The sequence below is a fragment of the Protopterus annectens genome, chromosome 12.part0 (genome assembly GCF_019279795.1).
Source record: "Protopterus annectens isolate FY-2018-M chromosome 12.part0, PAN1.0, whole genome shotgun sequence".
Taxonomy (NCBI): domain Eukaryota; kingdom Metazoa; phylum Chordata; order Ceratodontiformes; family Protopteridae; genus Protopterus; species Protopterus annectens.
In genome coordinates, this window is record NC_056746.1 from 119,461,544 (window position 1) to 119,480,823 (window position 19,280).

General features: G+C 41.4%; 1 protein-coding gene across 1 annotated transcript in view; it reads left to right on the forward strand.

Moving 5' to 3' along the window:
- Positions 1-19,280, forward strand: part of NUBP1 (nucleotide binding protein 1) — an 858,175-nt gene that overhangs the window by 318,623 nt on the left and 520,272 nt on the right. Inside the window, exons 4-5 of the mRNA XM_044089138.1 lie at positions 6,417-6,485; positions 12,449-12,481. Of these exons, the coding sequence (XP_043945073.1) occupies positions 6,417-6,485; positions 12,449-12,481 (102 nt within the window). The remainder of the gene's footprint in view (positions 1-6,416; positions 6,486-12,448; positions 12,482-19,280) is intronic.

Here is a 19,280-nt window from a genome sequence, read left to right on the forward strand (position 1 = left end):
TTGCCCCTATTGCTCCTTCTCCGATCCATTATCGGGGTTCGGAGCCGTCGGATCCAAGTAGCCTCGGAGCCGGGGAGTCGGCACCAATACTAATCGCTACTTCGACGCCAGCCTTTCCTTCGAGTTTATCGGGTCCTTTTTCGGATCCGAGCTCTTGGGGCCAGGAGCCATGCCTCAGATCCAGAGGGGTGAGTGTGTCTTTGGCTCGCGGTCGGAGCACGCTTTCCTTTTGGGTCCGATCGCTTCAGCTCCGGCACCGATCCACACGTCGGATCCGAGGGGGCTGCTCTCAGATCCCAGGGATAGTGGTTCACCTTCGGCTTTCGACGTGGTGGAGAGGGTCCTCTCAAGGGTTTCGAGGTCCCCGGCTTGCGCTACAGATCCACCCGCCATTCGCCCGCAGATGGGCCTGTCTTCCATCATCCGGCCCCAGGGACAGCCTGCATCTCTGCCCCAGCTAGTTCCTGTAAAGGAGCATGACCCCGTTGGTGAACCCTCTTCGGACAGTCCCGCCGAGGAGGTCCCTCAGGAACGAAAGTGTAAGAGGAGGCACTTGGACTCCCTCAAGTCCTTCATGGAAGACACTGACTTGGAGTAAGGGGAAGGTTCCCCCAGGTCACCCCCGAGGATGTCTCCTTTGGAGACATTATGGAGATGCTGCGCATTAGAGGGGGGTGGTCAGCCCAGAAACCTTCCTCAGATGAGTCATTGTTTCTGGAGACATTTGACGCAGGCCCATCTACCTCTTGGGTGTCTTCTCCGGCCGACCCCCTGGTAGACCTAATTACTACCAGGGCATGGAAGGAGCCGGACACTGTAGAACCAATCCCCAGGAGACCAGATAAGATCCTTAGTCCCCCGACAGACAAGGCAGCGTGGAGTAAAGGTTCCCCTGTGCATGCCATGGTAGCTCTCCCCCGGAGTCAGTGTCGGCCGAGGACAAATGAACTTTCTCAGCTCACATGGCCACTCTAAAATCGATATCCAACACATATGTGCGGCTTCTCTCCCATGCCACAGAAGGGGCAGCTAGAGCCAGCAGAGCAGGCATCGCCTTATGGCGTCACGCTTGGCTTCGACTTTGCGGAACCCTTCAAGGCGTCCTTCGCGAATGCTCCCTTTGACGGTTCTACGCTGTTTGACAAGGCCGTCCGCGATGCGCTGCTCCAGAATGAGAAAGACGGGAAGACCCTGTCTGCCGTCAGAATCTGCTTCTCGGCCCCTCAAAGGTCCTTTTCCAGGAACCAGACAGGACAAAAGAAGATGTGGTTCCAGAAATCTCAGCAGTCCCGTTATGCTCTAGACCCTTCGTCCTTCAGAGGCAGAGGAGGACAAGGTGGATGCCAGCCCAGAGGCAGAGGGGGCCAAAGAATTTTGGGTCGAGGAAACCTTTTTCCAACCGACCTGCTCAGCAGCCCTGAGGGGTTTTCCGACTGCTCCTCTCTGGAGGCAGTCGGGGGGCGTTTCTCGGAACACCTAGCACATTGGGAGTCTATCACGACAGATCTGGCCTCGTCAAACCTGGTTCCCGTACCTACGGTCTCATCTCATAGCGCCTCTGAATCTTGGATCCCTTTCCGGATCTGATCTCTCATCCTTCGGGATTGAAAACTCCGAATCTGGATGACCTAAAGCTCTCTGCTTGGTTGATCCAGTTCTGTTAGTGGCTAGGACTCCCGGTATCTTGTCCGCAGTTAAATCCATCCTGGTGGCAGCGCATAAGCCTTCGGCCAGGAAGGTCTACAACAGTAAATGGAAATGTTTTTCCATCTGGGCCTGGCATAGGAATTTGGACCCTTTTACGGCTCCCATTCCAGCAGTACTTCAATTTCTATCTCACATTTTTCATCAAGGGACCAGTTCTTCTACTATGAAGGTTCAAATGGCGGCCATTTCCCACTTCCACATCGGGGACAATCTTGGTCCTTTAGCTTCCACTAAGATCTGTAAGACTTTCTTAAAGGGCACCTTTCTTTTAAGACCTCCTGTCAAGAATGCGGTTCCTCCATGGGACCTAACCTTAGTTCTTCAGGCTCTAACTGGTCCACCCTTTGAGCCTGCAGCTTCTGTTGACTTAAAGTTCTTGTCTTGGAAAACTGCCTTCTTAATTGCTATTACCTCAGCTAGAAGGGTATCTGAGCTTCAGGCCCTTTGTACTAACCCCCCCGTATCTTGTCTTCCATAAGGACAGAGTATCTCTCAGGACTAATCCTTCCTTCTTACCTAAAGTGGCTTCTGAGGCTAACATCAACCAATCCACTAATCTACCTGTTTTCTTCCCTAACTATCAGAACAAGGGGGAGTATAGACTACATTCATTAGATGTGCATAGACAATTGCGCTTTTACTTGCACAGAACAGCTGCCTCTCGCAAGTTGGAGCAGCTCTTTGTTTCCTTTGCTAAGCCATTCTTTGGTAAACCAGTAACAAAGGTGACTCTAGCTAGATGGATATCTCACTGCATTTTGCTCACATACAAAATTTCTGGTCAGCCGGAGCCCTTGGGGGTTCATGCTCATTGTACTCTGTCTATGGCTACCTCTGTTGCGTTTTGGTCAAGAGTGCCCTTGGATGACATCTGTTCTGTGGCTACTTGGGGCTGCTACCTTTATTTCGCATTATAAATTAGATCTGATATCGGGAGGGCGGCCTTTGGCTCTGCAGTGCTCCGGAATATTCTTCCTTGAGGACCTCCAAAGTTTTTTGGTAGCTGGGGACTCTGTCCCACAGGTTGCTGATCAAATGAAGTTAACTACTTCAGATTAAGAAGTTATGTACTCACCATAACGTTCCATCTGAGTAGGTAACTTTATTTGTCAGCAACCGACCCCCACTCCTTCCCCCCTAACCTGGCTTTCGTTACCTGAATGATGTAATGATTCAGTCCTGGTATGCTTCAGGTTAGGATGTTCAGGTACTGTTTGTCTTGGTGTTGTCTGGTAATTAGGCAAACTCGATCTGAGGACTGGAGGGAGGTAGCAGGGTATTATGGGTAAGGGGGAGGAGCTTGGAGCTCGGATCTCTAGCTTGGAATTTGCTGGTGTTTGTGTGTGTGCACGCGTGCACGTGTGTGCGTGCGTGTGCATGCGAGTGAGTGTAGAATGCTGTGGTGTGATTTTTTTTTTTTTATGTGCGATCTCGGAGTTGTTATATATAAGTATGGGGGGTTTGGGAGGCGCAGCCCCCCTGCTTACATGTAGTGTTGGGTTGTGTGGTTTGTGTGCTGTGGGTAGAATGGTGTATGTGCTATGTGGTCTAGGTGATTGTATGAGTCGTGATTGTGGGTTTTGGGATTATGAATGTTCGGCTCTATAGTTTCGAAATACTGAAATTTGAGATTTCAGTATTTCAAGATTATGAAGTGGAACTATATATATATGAGTCTACTTTACATGGTCGACTCTTCAGAAAGTCGACTTTCATATGGCCGAGCCCATATGATCAATTTTCGAAAAGACGACCATGTAAAATAAACAGTTAACACACACCAAACACTTACCTTTTAACTGTTAGCAGGGGGGCAAGCCCCCCAACATGCCCCTTAACTTAAATATTTACTTCGAGATCCCACTACAGTGCGGAAGGGAAAATTTTCCCATTCTGCACTATACATATATATATATATATATATATATATATATATGTATGTATGTGTATATATATATATATATATATATATATATATAATTGTACATGTTGATTGGATTATTAGTTGCACAGTATTTGAAGTGTTTTGCAAATGCTTAATCATATTATTAAAAGTTTTTTTTTACTTTTCTTCCTCATTTCATCATTGTTGTTTTTGAACAGTGTTTTATTTTTTCACGTCTGTTTTTTGAGACATGCAGTTGTTTTTTGTTGTTGGTACTTGTGTTCACACTGTGACAAGATACCTGCCATTTTTTTGTTGTCAATCTAAATTTTATTTAGAGGGATTTCTGACAGGAGTTTAGAGTGCTGCTTATGCATCACAGTGTTGTGGGCACTCTGTAAGTGTGCGAAGGTGCAGTTGTGTTGCTTACGCTAACTAATTGACAGCTTACCTTCTAACTGCCTATATCTAGTTAATCTTAATGCAAACAAAGCATTCTTCTTAGTTACAGCATGGATACTTACCGCATTCCTGCTGGTCCAACTTCCATAGCTCCTAGAAAGAACACACATCTTACCAGCGAGCTCTTGCTGACTCTGTCTTTGCCTCAGCCAATGGTGGGTGATTTGTAGTGGCTAACAGTTGTTCCTCGTACTACTCACCTCTCCATCTTTAACTGTAGTCCTTTCGGCCACCGTGAATTGAGGGTCAGCCATGTCCTCTTCAGCTGTTCTGGTGTCTTAACTGGGCATGGGAGAACCATCTTTATTAGGACACTGTGACATACCGGGCGATGATGTTAAACCTGTCCAGGGGAAGAGACCTCTTGATGGGGCAGAAGTACCGTATCCTAGTTGGTCATCAGGGACACCTGTAAAGAAAAAGAGAAAAGGTTAAACATTGTTCCTCTGAAGACACAGTGGACACAATGTCTGTTTGAAAAGGTGATTTTCTTACCTTAGCAAAGGAATTGTTAGCTATTCCTTGTACTCAAAATACAGTACTTGTAAATATATTAGTAGAAATATTACGGAGGAAGACATGTCAGATTCTGGCGTAGAGAGGAACAGGACTTCTTTTCCTGCAGTCTCCCAAGCCTAATGTCCCCAAAACCTCCTAAGGAAGAATTTAATTTTCTCAGACTATGATCTTACACACACGGAAACACACATGTTTGTATATATAGGGAGAAAGAAAGAGCAGGAGAGGTGGACCGCTTTTTGTCTAGAGTGTTTCTGGTTGATTACTGTTTAGTTTACTACATTTGATCAGCTAAACTGATAGTCAACAGATGTGCAAGGTCACATAGCTCTTGAGGTTGGGTAAAATATTCTTTCCCTGATTTTGTGCAGTGTGTGTGTCTGTATCTGCATGTGTAATAAGCAGGGTGTGTAGGAGGGCTTGCCCTGGTGCAAAAAAAAAAAAAATGTTTTTGTTTTGTTTTTCAAATAACTCCCATAGAAAAGAAATATATTCATTTTAGGGAAACGCACACATACATAACATGCATACATATATATTTGTATATTACAATCACATACAGAAGAAAATGAAAAATTCATGTAGCTAGTAGGAAAAATGAGATTACCAGTAAAATCATCCTAAAGGTAAACATTTAAATAAAAGGTCAGTACATGACAAGCAGCGTCCATGTACACAAGTCTCTTTAATTCTGTTGAAAAACTTGGTAAAATACTAGTCCAAAACAGTGCAGGATAACGGAGCAGCCTCGCAGTGGAAAACATAAACTGTTTATTTGTTGCAGAAACGGTTGTGCAACAAATAAGAGTTTATGTACTGTCCACTGTGTGGTTGCTGCATTATCCTATACTGTTTTGGACTACTGTTTATTACAATTTGTGACAACGGAACATTTGCCTGTGGGGTGTTTGCTGTTTCTTCGTTTACTTTAAAAAATACCACAAAATAAAAGCTAAACGGTTTAGCGCTTTCGTCTCTTAATTCGAAATCTTCAGAACCGCTGAAAGTGCTTGAGGTCTATTTCTGTGGACAAAACTTGATGTAACCGTATGCGTGTGATTATATGATAAGAAGTGCAGAGTTGCATGAAGGATTAGTATCTTCTGTTCTTAAAGTATATTTGAGTTTGTGTAACTTGAACTTTGGTAATTTATGTTCGCACCCCAGGAGCAGACCGTGAACTAGAGTAAGCACTTGTGTCTGTTGCATTATTTTGGTCACTTTGACATCTGTTTCTTATATTTAAACCTAAATGTTGAACATGCCATGCCAGTTAGTGCAGATGATTAAAGCCCTTATTTGTTAATGAGCTACTTCGTGTGCCAAACTTACAGAGTTTGAATCTCTCCACCTTCATTTGCATACTGAATGACCTTGAGCAAGTCACTTAACCAGACAGAGGTTTGGGGTAAAGGGGAATTTGGGCTCTATGCCTACTAACTACTTATGAACCTATAATATTGCTTAATCAGCACCGACAGCTTTTCTTGTATTTTGTCACAGAAATGGTCAAACTTGATTTTGCACATCAGTGACATTCAACATTTGTCTTCATTTGAGTTTGCATTGTGCAAAAGTGCTTGTTGTCTAACACTTGAAGAAGCTAAGTTTACATTATGTTTGAAATGGTAGTGCATTTAGACTAAAATGGCATTTGGAGTGCCATTTTGTAACATGTAAACAAAAGTTGGTCATCTGCTCAGATGGTGTCATTGTCGATTTCACCTGAACTTTATCCCCTGTTCTCTGTATGGATACTGTCATAAGAAATGTCATTTCACTTCTTTTAAGGTGGACATGTGCTTTTCTTATGTGCCTAACATGCTTTTATACTTCATTGCAGGTTGCTCTGCTTGACATTGATATATGTGGACCATCGATTCCAACAATGATGGGACTAGAAGGAGAGCAGGTATGTTTGGAAGTGCATTGTGGGTATGGTGCTTTGTTGATGGTAATAATGTAGTTACTTTGCTGCCATTTTATTTTGTAAAGTGTTGATAAGCATTCTTTGAGTTATGCTATGACTTCTTTATTTTTTTTATAATTCTGTGCCTTTTCAAATTTGACTAATATTAGTGGTTAACTATTTTTGTGTTTAATTTTCTGTCATCAGAAAATGATTCTCACCCTAATACAGGTCCTGACAACATGGATATGCAATTTCCAAATGTCTACTTAACCAGCTTGGTAGATACGGGCATCCTGAGAGAATGTAGTAATTGTCTGTACTCCAACAACCTTTTATCCCTTAAATAAACTAACACATTATGTGCAAGATGTACATACACAACTTCCTTGGAGGCAGAAATCTCGCTTAGAAACACATTAGATCCACCACACACATAGACCATGTAATGCTGAGGCAGTAAAAGCAATCTGCCCAAACCTCGAAGACCTCCTAAGCCTGCAAACGGCAATGGCTATCCTCTGCACTCTGTAAAGCACACACCAAAAACAGAATCCAAACACCACAAGTTGGCCTTACTCCCTAGACTGGACAAAGAAAAGATTATGGTCAGTTGCTTATCTGTAGCCAGGATCCAGCAAGTTAACACACACACTTGAGTCTTTGTACCACAGGTGCCAGTATGATTCTGTCATAGTCCATGTGGGTAGAAATGACCAGAGACCTACCTCTCTGGACTGTGTGAAGAGACATATTATTCACCTCTCTGAATGTGTCTTAGGTATGTGTCTTGCTTTGAGCAGCATTTTGCCTTCATCAGTAATGATGCCACAGTATAACAAAACAATTGATTCCAACTATTGTCTTAGTTTCTGGTGCCCATCCAAGGGAATTTGATCTCTGCCAGGTTGGGAGGACTTGGTTAGGAGACCATACCGCTTTGCCAAAGATGGCCTGTACTTGTCCCTCCTGGGCTTCAGATTTTTACTAAACCTTTTTCTGCCCCTTTAATAGTAAGGCCTTGCTGAGTTTATTACGGTGGCTGTCAAAAAAACAATTACTAGAAAAAGGAAATCAAAGTCTAAACCAACCGTACCAGAAGTAGTGAATATAGTAACAGAGATAAAACAACTATACTAGAGGTAGTGAATATAGTAACAGAGATAAAACAACTATACTAGAGGTAGTGAATATAGTAACAGAGATAAAACAACTATACTAGAGGTAGTGAATATAGTAACAGAGATAAAACAACTATACTAGAGGTAGTGAATATAGTAACAGAGATAAAACAACTATACTAGAGGTAGTGAATATAGTAACAGAGATAAAACAACTATACTAGAGGTAGTGAATATAGTAACAGAGATAAAACAACTATACTAGAAGTAGAGAATATAGTAACAGAGATAAAACAACTATACTAGAGGTAGTGAATATAGTAACAGAGATAAAACAACTATACTAGAAGTAGTGAATATAGTAACAGAGATAAAACAACTATACTAGAAGTAGTGAATATAGTAACAGAGATAAAACAACTATACTAGAGGTAGTGAATATAGTAACAGAGATAAAACAACTATACTAGAGGTAGTGAATATAGTAACAGAGATAAAACAACTATACTAGAGGTAGTGAATATAGTAACAGAGATAAAACAACTATACTAGAGGTAGTGAATATAGTAACAGAGATAAACCAACTATACTAGAGGTAGTGAATATAGTAACAGAGATAAAACAACTATACTAGAAGTAGTGAATATAGTAACAGAGATAAAACAACTATACTAGAGGTAGTGAATATAGTAACAGAGATAAAACAACTATACTAGAGGTAGTGAATATAGTAACAGAGATAAACCAACTATACTAGAGGTAGTGAATATAGTAACAGAGATAAACCAACTATACTAGAGGTAGTGAATATAGTAACAGAGATAAACCAACTATACTAGAGGTAGTGAATATAGTAACAGAGATAAAACAACTATACTAGAGGTAGTGAATATAGTAACAGAGATAAAACAACTATACTAGAAGTAGAGAATATAGTAACAGAGATAAAACAACTATACTAGAGGTAGTGAATATAGTAACAGAGATAAAACAACTATACTAGAGGTAGTGAATATAGTAACAGAGATAAAACAACTATACTAGAAGTAGTGAATATAGTAACAGAGATAAAACAACTATACTAGAAGTAGAGAATATAGTAACAGAGATAAAACAACTATACTAGAGGTAGTGAATATAGTAACAGAGATAAAACAACTATACTAGAGGTAGTGAATATAGTAACAGAGATAAAACAACTATACTAGAGGTAGTGAATATAGTAACAGAGATAAAACAACTATACTAGAGGTAGTGAATATAGTAACAGATAAAACAACTATACTAGAGGTAGTGAATATATTAACAGAGATAAAACAACTATACTAGAGGTAGTGAATATAGTAACAGAGATAAAACAACTATACTAGAGGTAGTGAATATAGTAACAGAGATAAAACAACTATACTAGAGGTAGTGAATATAGTAACAGAGATAAAACAACTATACTAGAGGTAGTGAATATAGCAACAGAGATAAAACAACTATACTAGAGGTAGTGAATATAGTAACAGAGATAAAACAGTTGGAAATGGGATATTTAGAAAAGGGTAGGAGCAAATTACATGGATAAAAAATGGAATTGTGGGAGCAATACATGAGAATAATGTTTTGGAGGAGGAATGATGTTTGAAAGAGGGCATGATTTGAATGAGCTAATGACTAGATAGATTATAAGTGATGTATAATGCCTGCTACTGAAAATATGTCAATATTGTTTTTATATATATATATATATATATATATATATATATATATATATATATATATATATATATATATAATGTGTGTATGATTATCACAAGTGATACTTTAATAAAGATGTTTCTTGTTAAAAAAAAATAAATAATTTTTTTTCCGACCCCCTTAGAGCCTTTTTTAGGTAATGCCAAAGTAACAGACGTGCCTAGCAAATAAAACCCAAAGGAACTTAAAAGGTGTTAAGAACCTTAAGAAGAAACTCCACAGCCTACAAGGTGTTCCCACTCTGGAAAGTGTAGACATCTGTGCCGGTACCAAGACATGGTTTAAAGCCACAGAAAGTACTTGGGAAGGCTACAGTGCCTTCCACACATTTAGACCATCAGCTGCATAGGCAGGGACTAAAGGCGAAGGTGTCTCAATCTACATTAGCAAGACAAATACCTCCAGGCTTATTAAACCAGATGATACCCTGAAGTTCCATTAGCAAGACAAATACCTCCAGGCTTATTAAACAAGATGATACCCTGAAGTTCATCCATGTATAAATCACCCTAGATAGGCCTTTTCCATATCTTAACAAATTGTAGGTCACCGGCTATGTCACAAGAATCCCACCACTCTTATCTAGATCTACTGGAGGCACTGTCCAACCAAATATACAATTCATGGGTGACTAATTACCTCTGTATAGACTGGGAAACGTGCACTGCCTCGGAGCTGCAGGCACATTTCCTGGCTGTATTAACACAAGTGCTCTTGCTCCATTACTGCACACTTCAACCAGAGGTTCAGACATACTGCACCTTGTTCTCACCAATATGAGAGAGCACTGCACCCCCAGCTGTGTTACCTCCTGACAGGTGAGGTCAGATCAAAAAGCTGTCTCATTCAAATTCAACTTGGAAAACCCAATAAAACATGTTACAGCTAGGAACTATTGTAAATATGTTGATGATTGCAAATTGGGTAGCTTAATTATTCTACAGAAAATGCCAAAGTCCTCTTGTGTGGTCTACAAAATACACGCCTGGAGTTATAGTAATAACAACATAGTAATGTTGCAGTCCGGAAACTCGGCTACAATGTAAGGTGCTGAAAAATCTGTATTTAAACCAACTAGCAAGTATTAGAAATAGGCTACAGATTAAAATGCTATTCCACTTTCGAAACTCAAAGCTCTTCCTCAGTATTCAGTCCCCCCCCTTTTTTTTTAAGGTGCAGCGACCTTGGAATGAGTATAGTAAGGAAGTAAGGAGGTGCAGGCAGCAGGGGGCTTCCCAAAACATCATTTTGTTTTTGTTTTTTTAATTTGCTCAACAGCTGTGCAACCACAGGTGTGTTAAGCATTTGCACACCTGGGCTGTCAAGGTCCCAAGCACTTTTCATTGGGGAGTTGTTCTGAATGTAGCTTTAAACATTCATAGTAGATGCATTGTTACTAACTGATGAAATACTTTCTTTTGAATTAAGGCACTAAAACTAACCAAAGCTTTCATCTTAACAATAGACCTTCAAGAGGGCAATGCATCATGAGTGGGACGGCCCTTCTGTTTTCCCCCTGTACAAGTCTGATTGTGGTTTTAAGGGTGGGTTCCTTACCATGGAAGGGTGGGTTCCTTACCATGGAAGCAAAGTCTGAAACCAGCATCAGCTTTCACTATTTAGGAACAAGGCTGATGTTGATAGCACCTTCTAAAAGATTAACTTAAATTCAAAACAAATTACTATAGGGAAAATGTGTGCCAATCAAGAGAGTAAAGACTGTAAGATATGTATTATTGTTCCCTGATCAAATATTTCTCTCTAGGATCTACTGCTGTGGTGAGTACCTCAGTACACTGGGCTGTATCCTCTTGCCACATCAGTGTAGTGGTTTTCCACCATGATTTACAAAAAATTCAGGTGTTGCATTTATTGTATGTGACTAAGTTAATTGTACAATTTCTAAATGAAAGAGCTAATAATTTATTTGAGGTACTGGATCTGCTTTGAAAGCTTTTTTTTTCTGCATGTTTTTTTTTTCCTGCTGACTGTCAAGCTTCTCACTAGCAGAACATGGCCAGTTTACTCCTTACCCACCATTTTTGCCATGTCAAAATGAAAGCTGCCTGGAGGAGGGGGCTACCATTCAGGCAGCCAAGAGGGTACTTTATACCTTTGTGGGCATTCCTATGATGAGGGCATTTCTGACCCTTCCTGGGTCAGAAGGAAGTGCAGTCCATGCCACTGTGGAAGTCCACAGTGCTTTCATGATGAGAGTGCACGTTTCCATACATCATTCCAGACAGTAGCTTGGTCAGTCAATCACCTGCTCCCTGACTATGCATTTATATGTCCATCGAGGGATTGTGGCAGTGCGCAGCCAACTACACTCCACTTCTCCTCCCCAGAATGGTGTTGTCCGTTCTTTATTGCTAGCTTCACTGGACACCCAGCCACTCACTGAAGTTGGGTTACTTGGGTGTATTCGGGGCTTTACCCCTGTATGATATTAATTTATTCATTGGTTATGACTGGGTAGTACACAGACCCTTTTTAGCCATGACTTGGGCACAGACACATAATTTTATGTACAGAATCTATTATCCATAGTACGGTAGTGAAGGTGAACACAGATACAGTTTGATACTAAAAATGATGAACATTTCGGATCAGATAACACAGCAGCGCATGTTAAAATTTATTCATTCAATTTTCCAAACCATTTACCCTGTGGGGCACAGTAATAGCAACCTGGGTAGGATAGGCCTCCATTCTCCTTCTCTAGCAGCAGCCATAAAGTTCAAAGTTCATACTGTTTGATGTTTGGGTATTCCTATGCTAACTAAGAGAAAGAGATAGAATTTCTTTAGCATGTCCAGGATCTGCTGTAGGGGTCTTCTATCACTTGTCTAAGCCTGCTACACCTGCAGTGGGATGTGCCAGCAGGCATCCTCATAAGGTGCTAAAATGTCATCAGCTGACTTTTTACAAATTGAAGGAGCAGGAGACCTTCCCAGCTGACTTTCCTCAACAGAGAGAAGCAGAGGCTGTGTTCCAAGATCCTGCTAGATGTCTTGTACCACAACATATACATTTGTTTTGTAATCTAAACTTAACTGCAGTTAATATACATCTAAATCTCTTTTCTTTTCTTTTTAGGTACACCAGAGTGGTTCTGGGTGGTCTCCAGTGGTAAGTTTTTAACAGATTTTCTATGTCATCTCAAAATTTACAGTTTGAAAACATAGCTGAAAAATAATTTACTACTCTTGGAGAACTGTGCTTTTGGACTCCTGTGGTGAACACAGAGCTGGTTTAAGGCTCCATTAACATTTCTTGCAGTTAAAATGTTAATGATCAATCACTGTGTGCCATTTGTGTAAAATGCCCAGCTTTTCTGCTTTCCTTCCCCAGACAATGAACTCATGACCTTTCCAACACCAGTGTCCATAAAGTCACTGGATCAACAAACTGTCATTATGATGTCAAGGGCAATTCGTTAGAGTTTTTGAAACTTAGTGTATCAGATGCTTAGAGCGGGATTTTTGTATCAAATACCATTAAAAAATAATTCTCACGGCATAAAATGAGTGTTATTTCAGTCATAAGACACGTGCATGTGTTCATTATAATGTAACAAGTTGAAGTAAATGCACATTATCTGCATTAGTGTATCATTTATGATATTTGTTTAAGCAAAATGAAGGGCAGCACTGTAGACTGTGTATTTTTACCATAGATGCAGTTACAAGTTAATGACACTGGTATAAACTGTTAATAATGTGCATCAACTGTAAATATGGTGTTCCACTTTGTAAATACAAGCAGATGTACATATCTATAAAGCATGCACAGTGACAGTGAAGTAGACCTTAGAATACATATTACAGTTACAAATAACTGGGGGTAGTAGGTGCAGATAAGGTGCAATTAGTAGCTAGGGGTAACAGGTGCAGATAATGTGTAATTAGTAGCTAAGGGGGTAATAGGTGCAGATAAGGTGCATTTAGTAGCTGGGGGTAACGGGTGCAGATAAGGTGCAATTAGCTGGGGGTAACTGGTGCAGATATGGTGCAGTTAGTAGCTGGGGTAACTGGTGCAGATATAGTGCAATTAGTAGCTGGGGTAACGGGTGCCGATATGGTGCAATTAGTAGCTGGGGTAACTGGTGCAGATATGGTGCAGTTAGTAGCTAGGGGTAACGGGTGCAGATATGGTGCAATTAGTACCTAGGGGTAACAGGTGCAGATAAGGTGCAATTAGTAGTTGGGGGTAACGGTGCAGATGTGGTGCAATTAGTAGCTGGGAGTAACGGGTGGAGATATGGTCCAATTAGTAGCTGGGGGTAACGGTTGCAGATATGGTGCAATTAGTAGCTGGGGGTAACGGGTGCAGATATGATGAAGCAGAAGCAGCTACGAATAACTTGTCTAGAGTTAACTAGTATGATAATTAGTAATAAAGTAGAGGAAGGGGAAAGTATGAATGGGGGGGGGGATATTACAAAAGTATATGGTATTTGTAGGAGGACAGGAGGTGAAGGGAAAGTGATAAAAGGACCCTGTTAATGGCAAGAAGGCAGGATGAAGAGAGTGAGGAGGAAACAAGTGAATATAGGAGAGGGGCCGGGATAACGAGTTAAGAGAAAGTGAGGGTGTGTGTGTGTGTGTGTGTGTGTGTGTGTGTGTGTGTGTGTGTGTGTGTGTGTGTGAGTATGTGTAGGTGTATGTGAGTATGTGTAGGTGTGTGTGTGTGTATAGGTAGGTGTGTGAGTATGTGTGTGAGTATGTGTAGGTGTGTGTGTGTGTGTGTGTGTGTGTGTGTGTGTGTGTGTGTGTGTGTGTGTGAGTATCTGTGTGTGTGTGTGTGTGTGTGTGTGTGTGTGTGTGTGTGTGTGTGTGTGTGTGTGTGTGTGTGTGTGTAGGTGTAGGAGATGGGCCTTGATAATGAGTAAAGAGAAAGTGAAGGGTGTGTGTGTGCATACCTCTCAACTGTCCCTACTTTTGACTGAAATTTTAGCTCTGTTCCTCTTAATCCCACTTTAATAAATAATGCCAATATTTAGAGTTACAGATTTATTTAAGTGTGTAGTCACTCATGTTCTGTTATTTTGTCAATGTTTCAAGTTAATAATACTGATATATGAAAAGTGTCCCTGATTGGTTGAGAGGTGTGTGTGTGTGTGTGTGTGAGGGGGAGAACTGACAGAAGGAGTGAAAAGTTTAAAGAGTTAATATATATATAGATATATTTATATATTGTATATATGTGTATATGGATCTATTGAAGTTGATCAGAACTTCAGTAGGGCGACAAAACATTAACAAAAAAAAAAGATTAAATAAAAATTTAACAAAACACTGCATGGTCTGAGGCATAACAGCATGTAAATAAAAAAAAGAGCAGTCTTGCACCAAAGCTGGCAACTTTATTGTCAGCCAAATTAAGCAGGTAGAAAAGCTGTTGAATTCAGCACCAGTCGGCCAGTCGAATAAGTCACGTCTATATCAATAGCTATATATATATATATATATATATATATATATATATATATATATATATATATATAGGTACAGCTATATCTATATCTACATCTAGATAGCTGTGTGTGTGTGTGTGTGTGTGTGTGTGTGTGTGTGTGTGTGTGTGTGTGTGTGTGCGCGCGCGCGCTTATACACATATGTGGTTGTGCATATAATAGAATAGCAGAATGAAGCTTTTGAATATTTACTAAAACAGTTTAGCCACAGTTACAATACCAACTGCTGGCTAGGTGAGGCTAGATGGTCATTTTGAAACCTTGTTTGTAGGCAAGATTTTTGGATACTCCAGTGGAGTCTATTTCATCATTTGGTTGGTTTTAGTGCTGTATTAAGAACAAGTTTAACTTGTTTTAATGAGCTACCTCTAAAGCATCTTGGCCTTGAAGGGGTATGCAGACCATTACCTTGAGTCAGCCCCTCTAAAGCATCTTGGCCTTGAAGGGGTATGCAGACCATTACCTTGAGTCAGCCCCTCTAAAGCATCTTGGCCTTGAAGGGGTATGCAGACCATTACCTTGAGTCAGCCCCTCTAAAGCATCTTGGCCTTGAAGGGGTATGCAGACCATTACCTTGAGTCAGCCCCTCTACAGCGTCTTGGCCTTGAAGGGGTATGCAGACCATTACCTTGAGTCAGCCCCTCTAAAGCATCTTGGCCTTGAAGGGGTATGCAGACCATTACCTTGAGTCAGCCCCTCTAAAGCATCTTGGCCTTGAAGGGGTATGCAGACCATTACCTTGAGTCAGCCCCTTGAAAGCATCTTGGCCTTGAAGGGGTATGCAGACCATTACCTTGAGTCAGCCTGCATGCTGCTGGAGCATAACAACTTTTGCACCACTGTTGTGTCTGCTTCTGATCAGGCTTCATAGTGTTGCAATTGCGAAGGTATACTAACAGCAACACATACAGTATTATTAATCTAGCTAAGTTGGTGAGCAAAGTATCAGTTTTACTGCTAAGTTCAGTGTATTTTTTTATTATGTTATGGAGATGTGTGTAGGTTCCATGACCTGAATGGAACCCACGTTGAGAGATTGTTACCCACCTTGAGAGTTTGTTAGCAAATTCTTGGTGTTGGTATATTGATAAAGAGGAGCTTTAAGCTAAAGGTTATTGACTGCAGCTGAGGGGCTACCTTTATCGTTAAGGGATTATCATCACTGACCTCTGGATCTTAGAAACATATCCTTCAAGTACTTGTTGGTTTATTGCAACAGTGACTAGGTCAGAAAGGGCTAGAGCAATCAAGTTTATTGGCAGTAGTCAGTGAGTAAAGTTTAAGCTATAGGAAAAATAGTTTGGTAAGGTTAACTCTGACATTTAACCCTTTGAACGGTTTCCATTTTGAAGCAGTGGAGTTAAAAGCTGTGGTGGAATTGAAGAGTTGGATGTTGGGTGTAAAGTTGTTCAAACAGAGGATGAATTGTTTAGCTGTGTCACCAGGCGACATGATGAGAAATGGACTTGTCTGATTTTACATCTGAGACTATTCCTGATTGTTGTAATAGTTGGGCTTATCCTCAGTACTCAGCATTTTTTTCTAGAAGTTCCTGCATTTTGGGGATAGATACTTATCCTTGATGGGTGTCTCATTGATTGTTAGGTATTCTCATCTCTCATGCCTATTTTTTTTTTTTTTTTTTTTTACGCTTGCATAATTCTGAAATTCCAAATAGGTCCTTACTGTTGATTTCTTGTATTTGCATGTTTGCTCATCTTACATTTTTTTTTCTCCAGGTCAGAATCATTTCCGAATTTGATAAAATGGGGGAAGTGTGCCCCACATGGGGCTAATAGTTGGTTCCCTCTTGAACACTAGTGAGTAGGGCAGAGTTTTGCTGAGAGGATTGCCTGGGGCCTAATGTTCTCAGCGGCTGGCCTGCATTGTCATGTACATGTGGTTTTCTCAGGGGTTGATTAGCAGGGTCTCCATTTCATTCTGATCTGCTGTTTCTGAGGTATGGAGAGACGTGCTCCTGGCTTCAGCCTTGGAGAATGTATTCCAGGGTGTTTGCTTACCTTTCTTGCATTTGAGCTTCTCCATCCTGGGACTCTTCCACCAAGACCTGTTTGGGATGATCAGCCCTTGTTCAGGAAGAGAACCTGGTTTAGTCTGTGCCAAGGATTGTGGGCCAGACCTAAGAGATCATAAACTTGTTTCATTGCTGGTGGAAGCCAGAATCATGGCTGCAGATTTCATCCTCAGGTACCTGAGTATGATGCTGACATCAGCTAAATGGTGACATGCTTTCCTGTCAGCCCATCTCCTGTTGCATGGTGATTGTACCAGCATTTGAGACATAGAATAGTCCTGTTTTTTGAATGTTTGGAGGGTGGAGCTTCACTTCTGTTTAGTGATCAGGTGGGAAGGCCTACAGTGATGTGTCAGGTGCAGCTTTGTAGTCCTAAGATTTGTCAAGCTCCTCTTGAGATAACTTCTCCTTAAGGGAAAAACCTACAGTATATGTGCCATTACTTGACCATTTACCCAAGTTGCACCTGGTGTCTGACACCACCAGGCTTTCCCTGTCATTTTTTTGTGAAGCCATTTTTTGTGGATGTTATCTTTTCATAGGTTCATGGGTTCATACTAGGCTATCTGCCCTAGGGCATTTATAAGCCTAGCCAGAGTGTGTTTGGCTTTCGCCACCCATTTTAAATTTATTTTGCTATACCCTTTTTCGAGGTTAGTATACTATGCCTCTGTCTAACAGTGACACAGAAGTGATTCCCGGGGTAAACCTATGATCTCCCATCCACTCATCACGATTCGTCTTGAAGAGAGTCAATGAGGGACTCTGGAATAAAATCCCAGTCCAGGTTAGGCAGAGTGAAGGGAGCCTCTGGGTTATGAATCTGTCCCTCCAGCATGTCCTATTTATTTCAGTGCTGAGGTTCAAGTCTCTCGAGCGCGTAGCTCGATGGGATTTGGATTTTCTGAGGTGCAGCATGTCCATTAATTCCGGGTTGGACATGGCTTTATACATCAGGCACAGATCGCCTCTGAGCAGGTGGTATGCCACTGAGTAGAGCTGGAGTTTCTTTAACCGGGCAGCATATGGCATCTGTTTGAGCCCTTTGATCCTCTTGGTGAGGTACTTTTGGGGTCTTTCCAGTTGCTGCAGGTGTCTGGTAAGGTACATCCCAAAAGGGGCATTGTACTCAATTATGGGCCTGATGAGGGATGAGTAAAGAGGCACGATGACCTCCCCTAATCTAGATGTGAATCCCTTCATGATTAGGTGGGCTATATAAAATGTTTTTCTAACCACTTTGGCCACATGGTTTTCAAAAGGTAAGGTGGTTCACACAGCCTATCTTGACCTCGCCAAGGCTTTCAACACCATCCCCCATTCTGGAATTATAGCTAAACTCACTAAACTAGGTTATAAATCCCTACGTCACAAGATGGGTTGCCAACTGGCTCACTGACAGAACTCACACTGTAAATGTTGCAGACTCCAAATCTGACTTCAAACCAGTGACAGTAGAGTACCAGAGGGTTCAGTCCTGGGACCTCTCCTGTTTGGCATTTACTTCTCTGAAGTACAGGCTAACACAGAAGGTCTCTAGCTAACGAAGTTTGCAGATGACTGCAAGCTAGGCATCATAGTCGAGCCCCCAAATGATGTGGACATCCTACAGAAGGGCCTCACTGAGACAGATGCCTGGTCTCAGAGGCATGACCTCAAGCTCAGTGCCAAAAAGTGCATTGTTCATCCCCTTTGGTAAAAATTCTATACCCATGAACTACCACATAAATGGTAGTCTACTTAACGCCGAATGTGTGATGAGACATCCTTTGATAATCACATCGCCACAGTAATCAGGAAATCCTTCTGTGTGGCACACCTCATCTCAAAAGTATTCTCATCCAGGAAAAAGGAGGTCATTGTTCCCCTCTACTCGGCACTCATTAAACCCATTATAGAGTACAACGCCCCTTTTGGAATGTACCTCACAAGACATCTGCAGCAGCTGGAAAGGCCACAAAAGTACCTCACAAAGAGGATTACTGGCCTCAGATGCCCTACATTGACCGTATCAAAAAACTCCAGCTTTACTCTGTAGCATATCGCCTACTCCGAGGTGATCTCTGCCTAACATATAAAGCTATGTTAAACCCAGAGCTTTTGGACATGTTACACCTTAAGAAATCCCAATCCCTCTGAGCTATATGCTCTAGGGACCTAAACCTTGTCACCACAATAAACAGGACATGCTGGAGGGATAGATTCCTGTCCCAGAGACGTCCTATACTCTGGAACAAGGTACCTATCTGTGTCAAGCAAAGTTCCTCATTAGCACTCTTCAAGAATAATCTTGATGAGTGGATGGGAAATAGGAAATACACCCCAGGGATCACTTCTGTGGCTCTGCTCGACAGGAGCACAGGAAATTAACTTTCTTGGGTGGCATAAGCCAGGGAACCTTTTTGGCTAGGCTTACT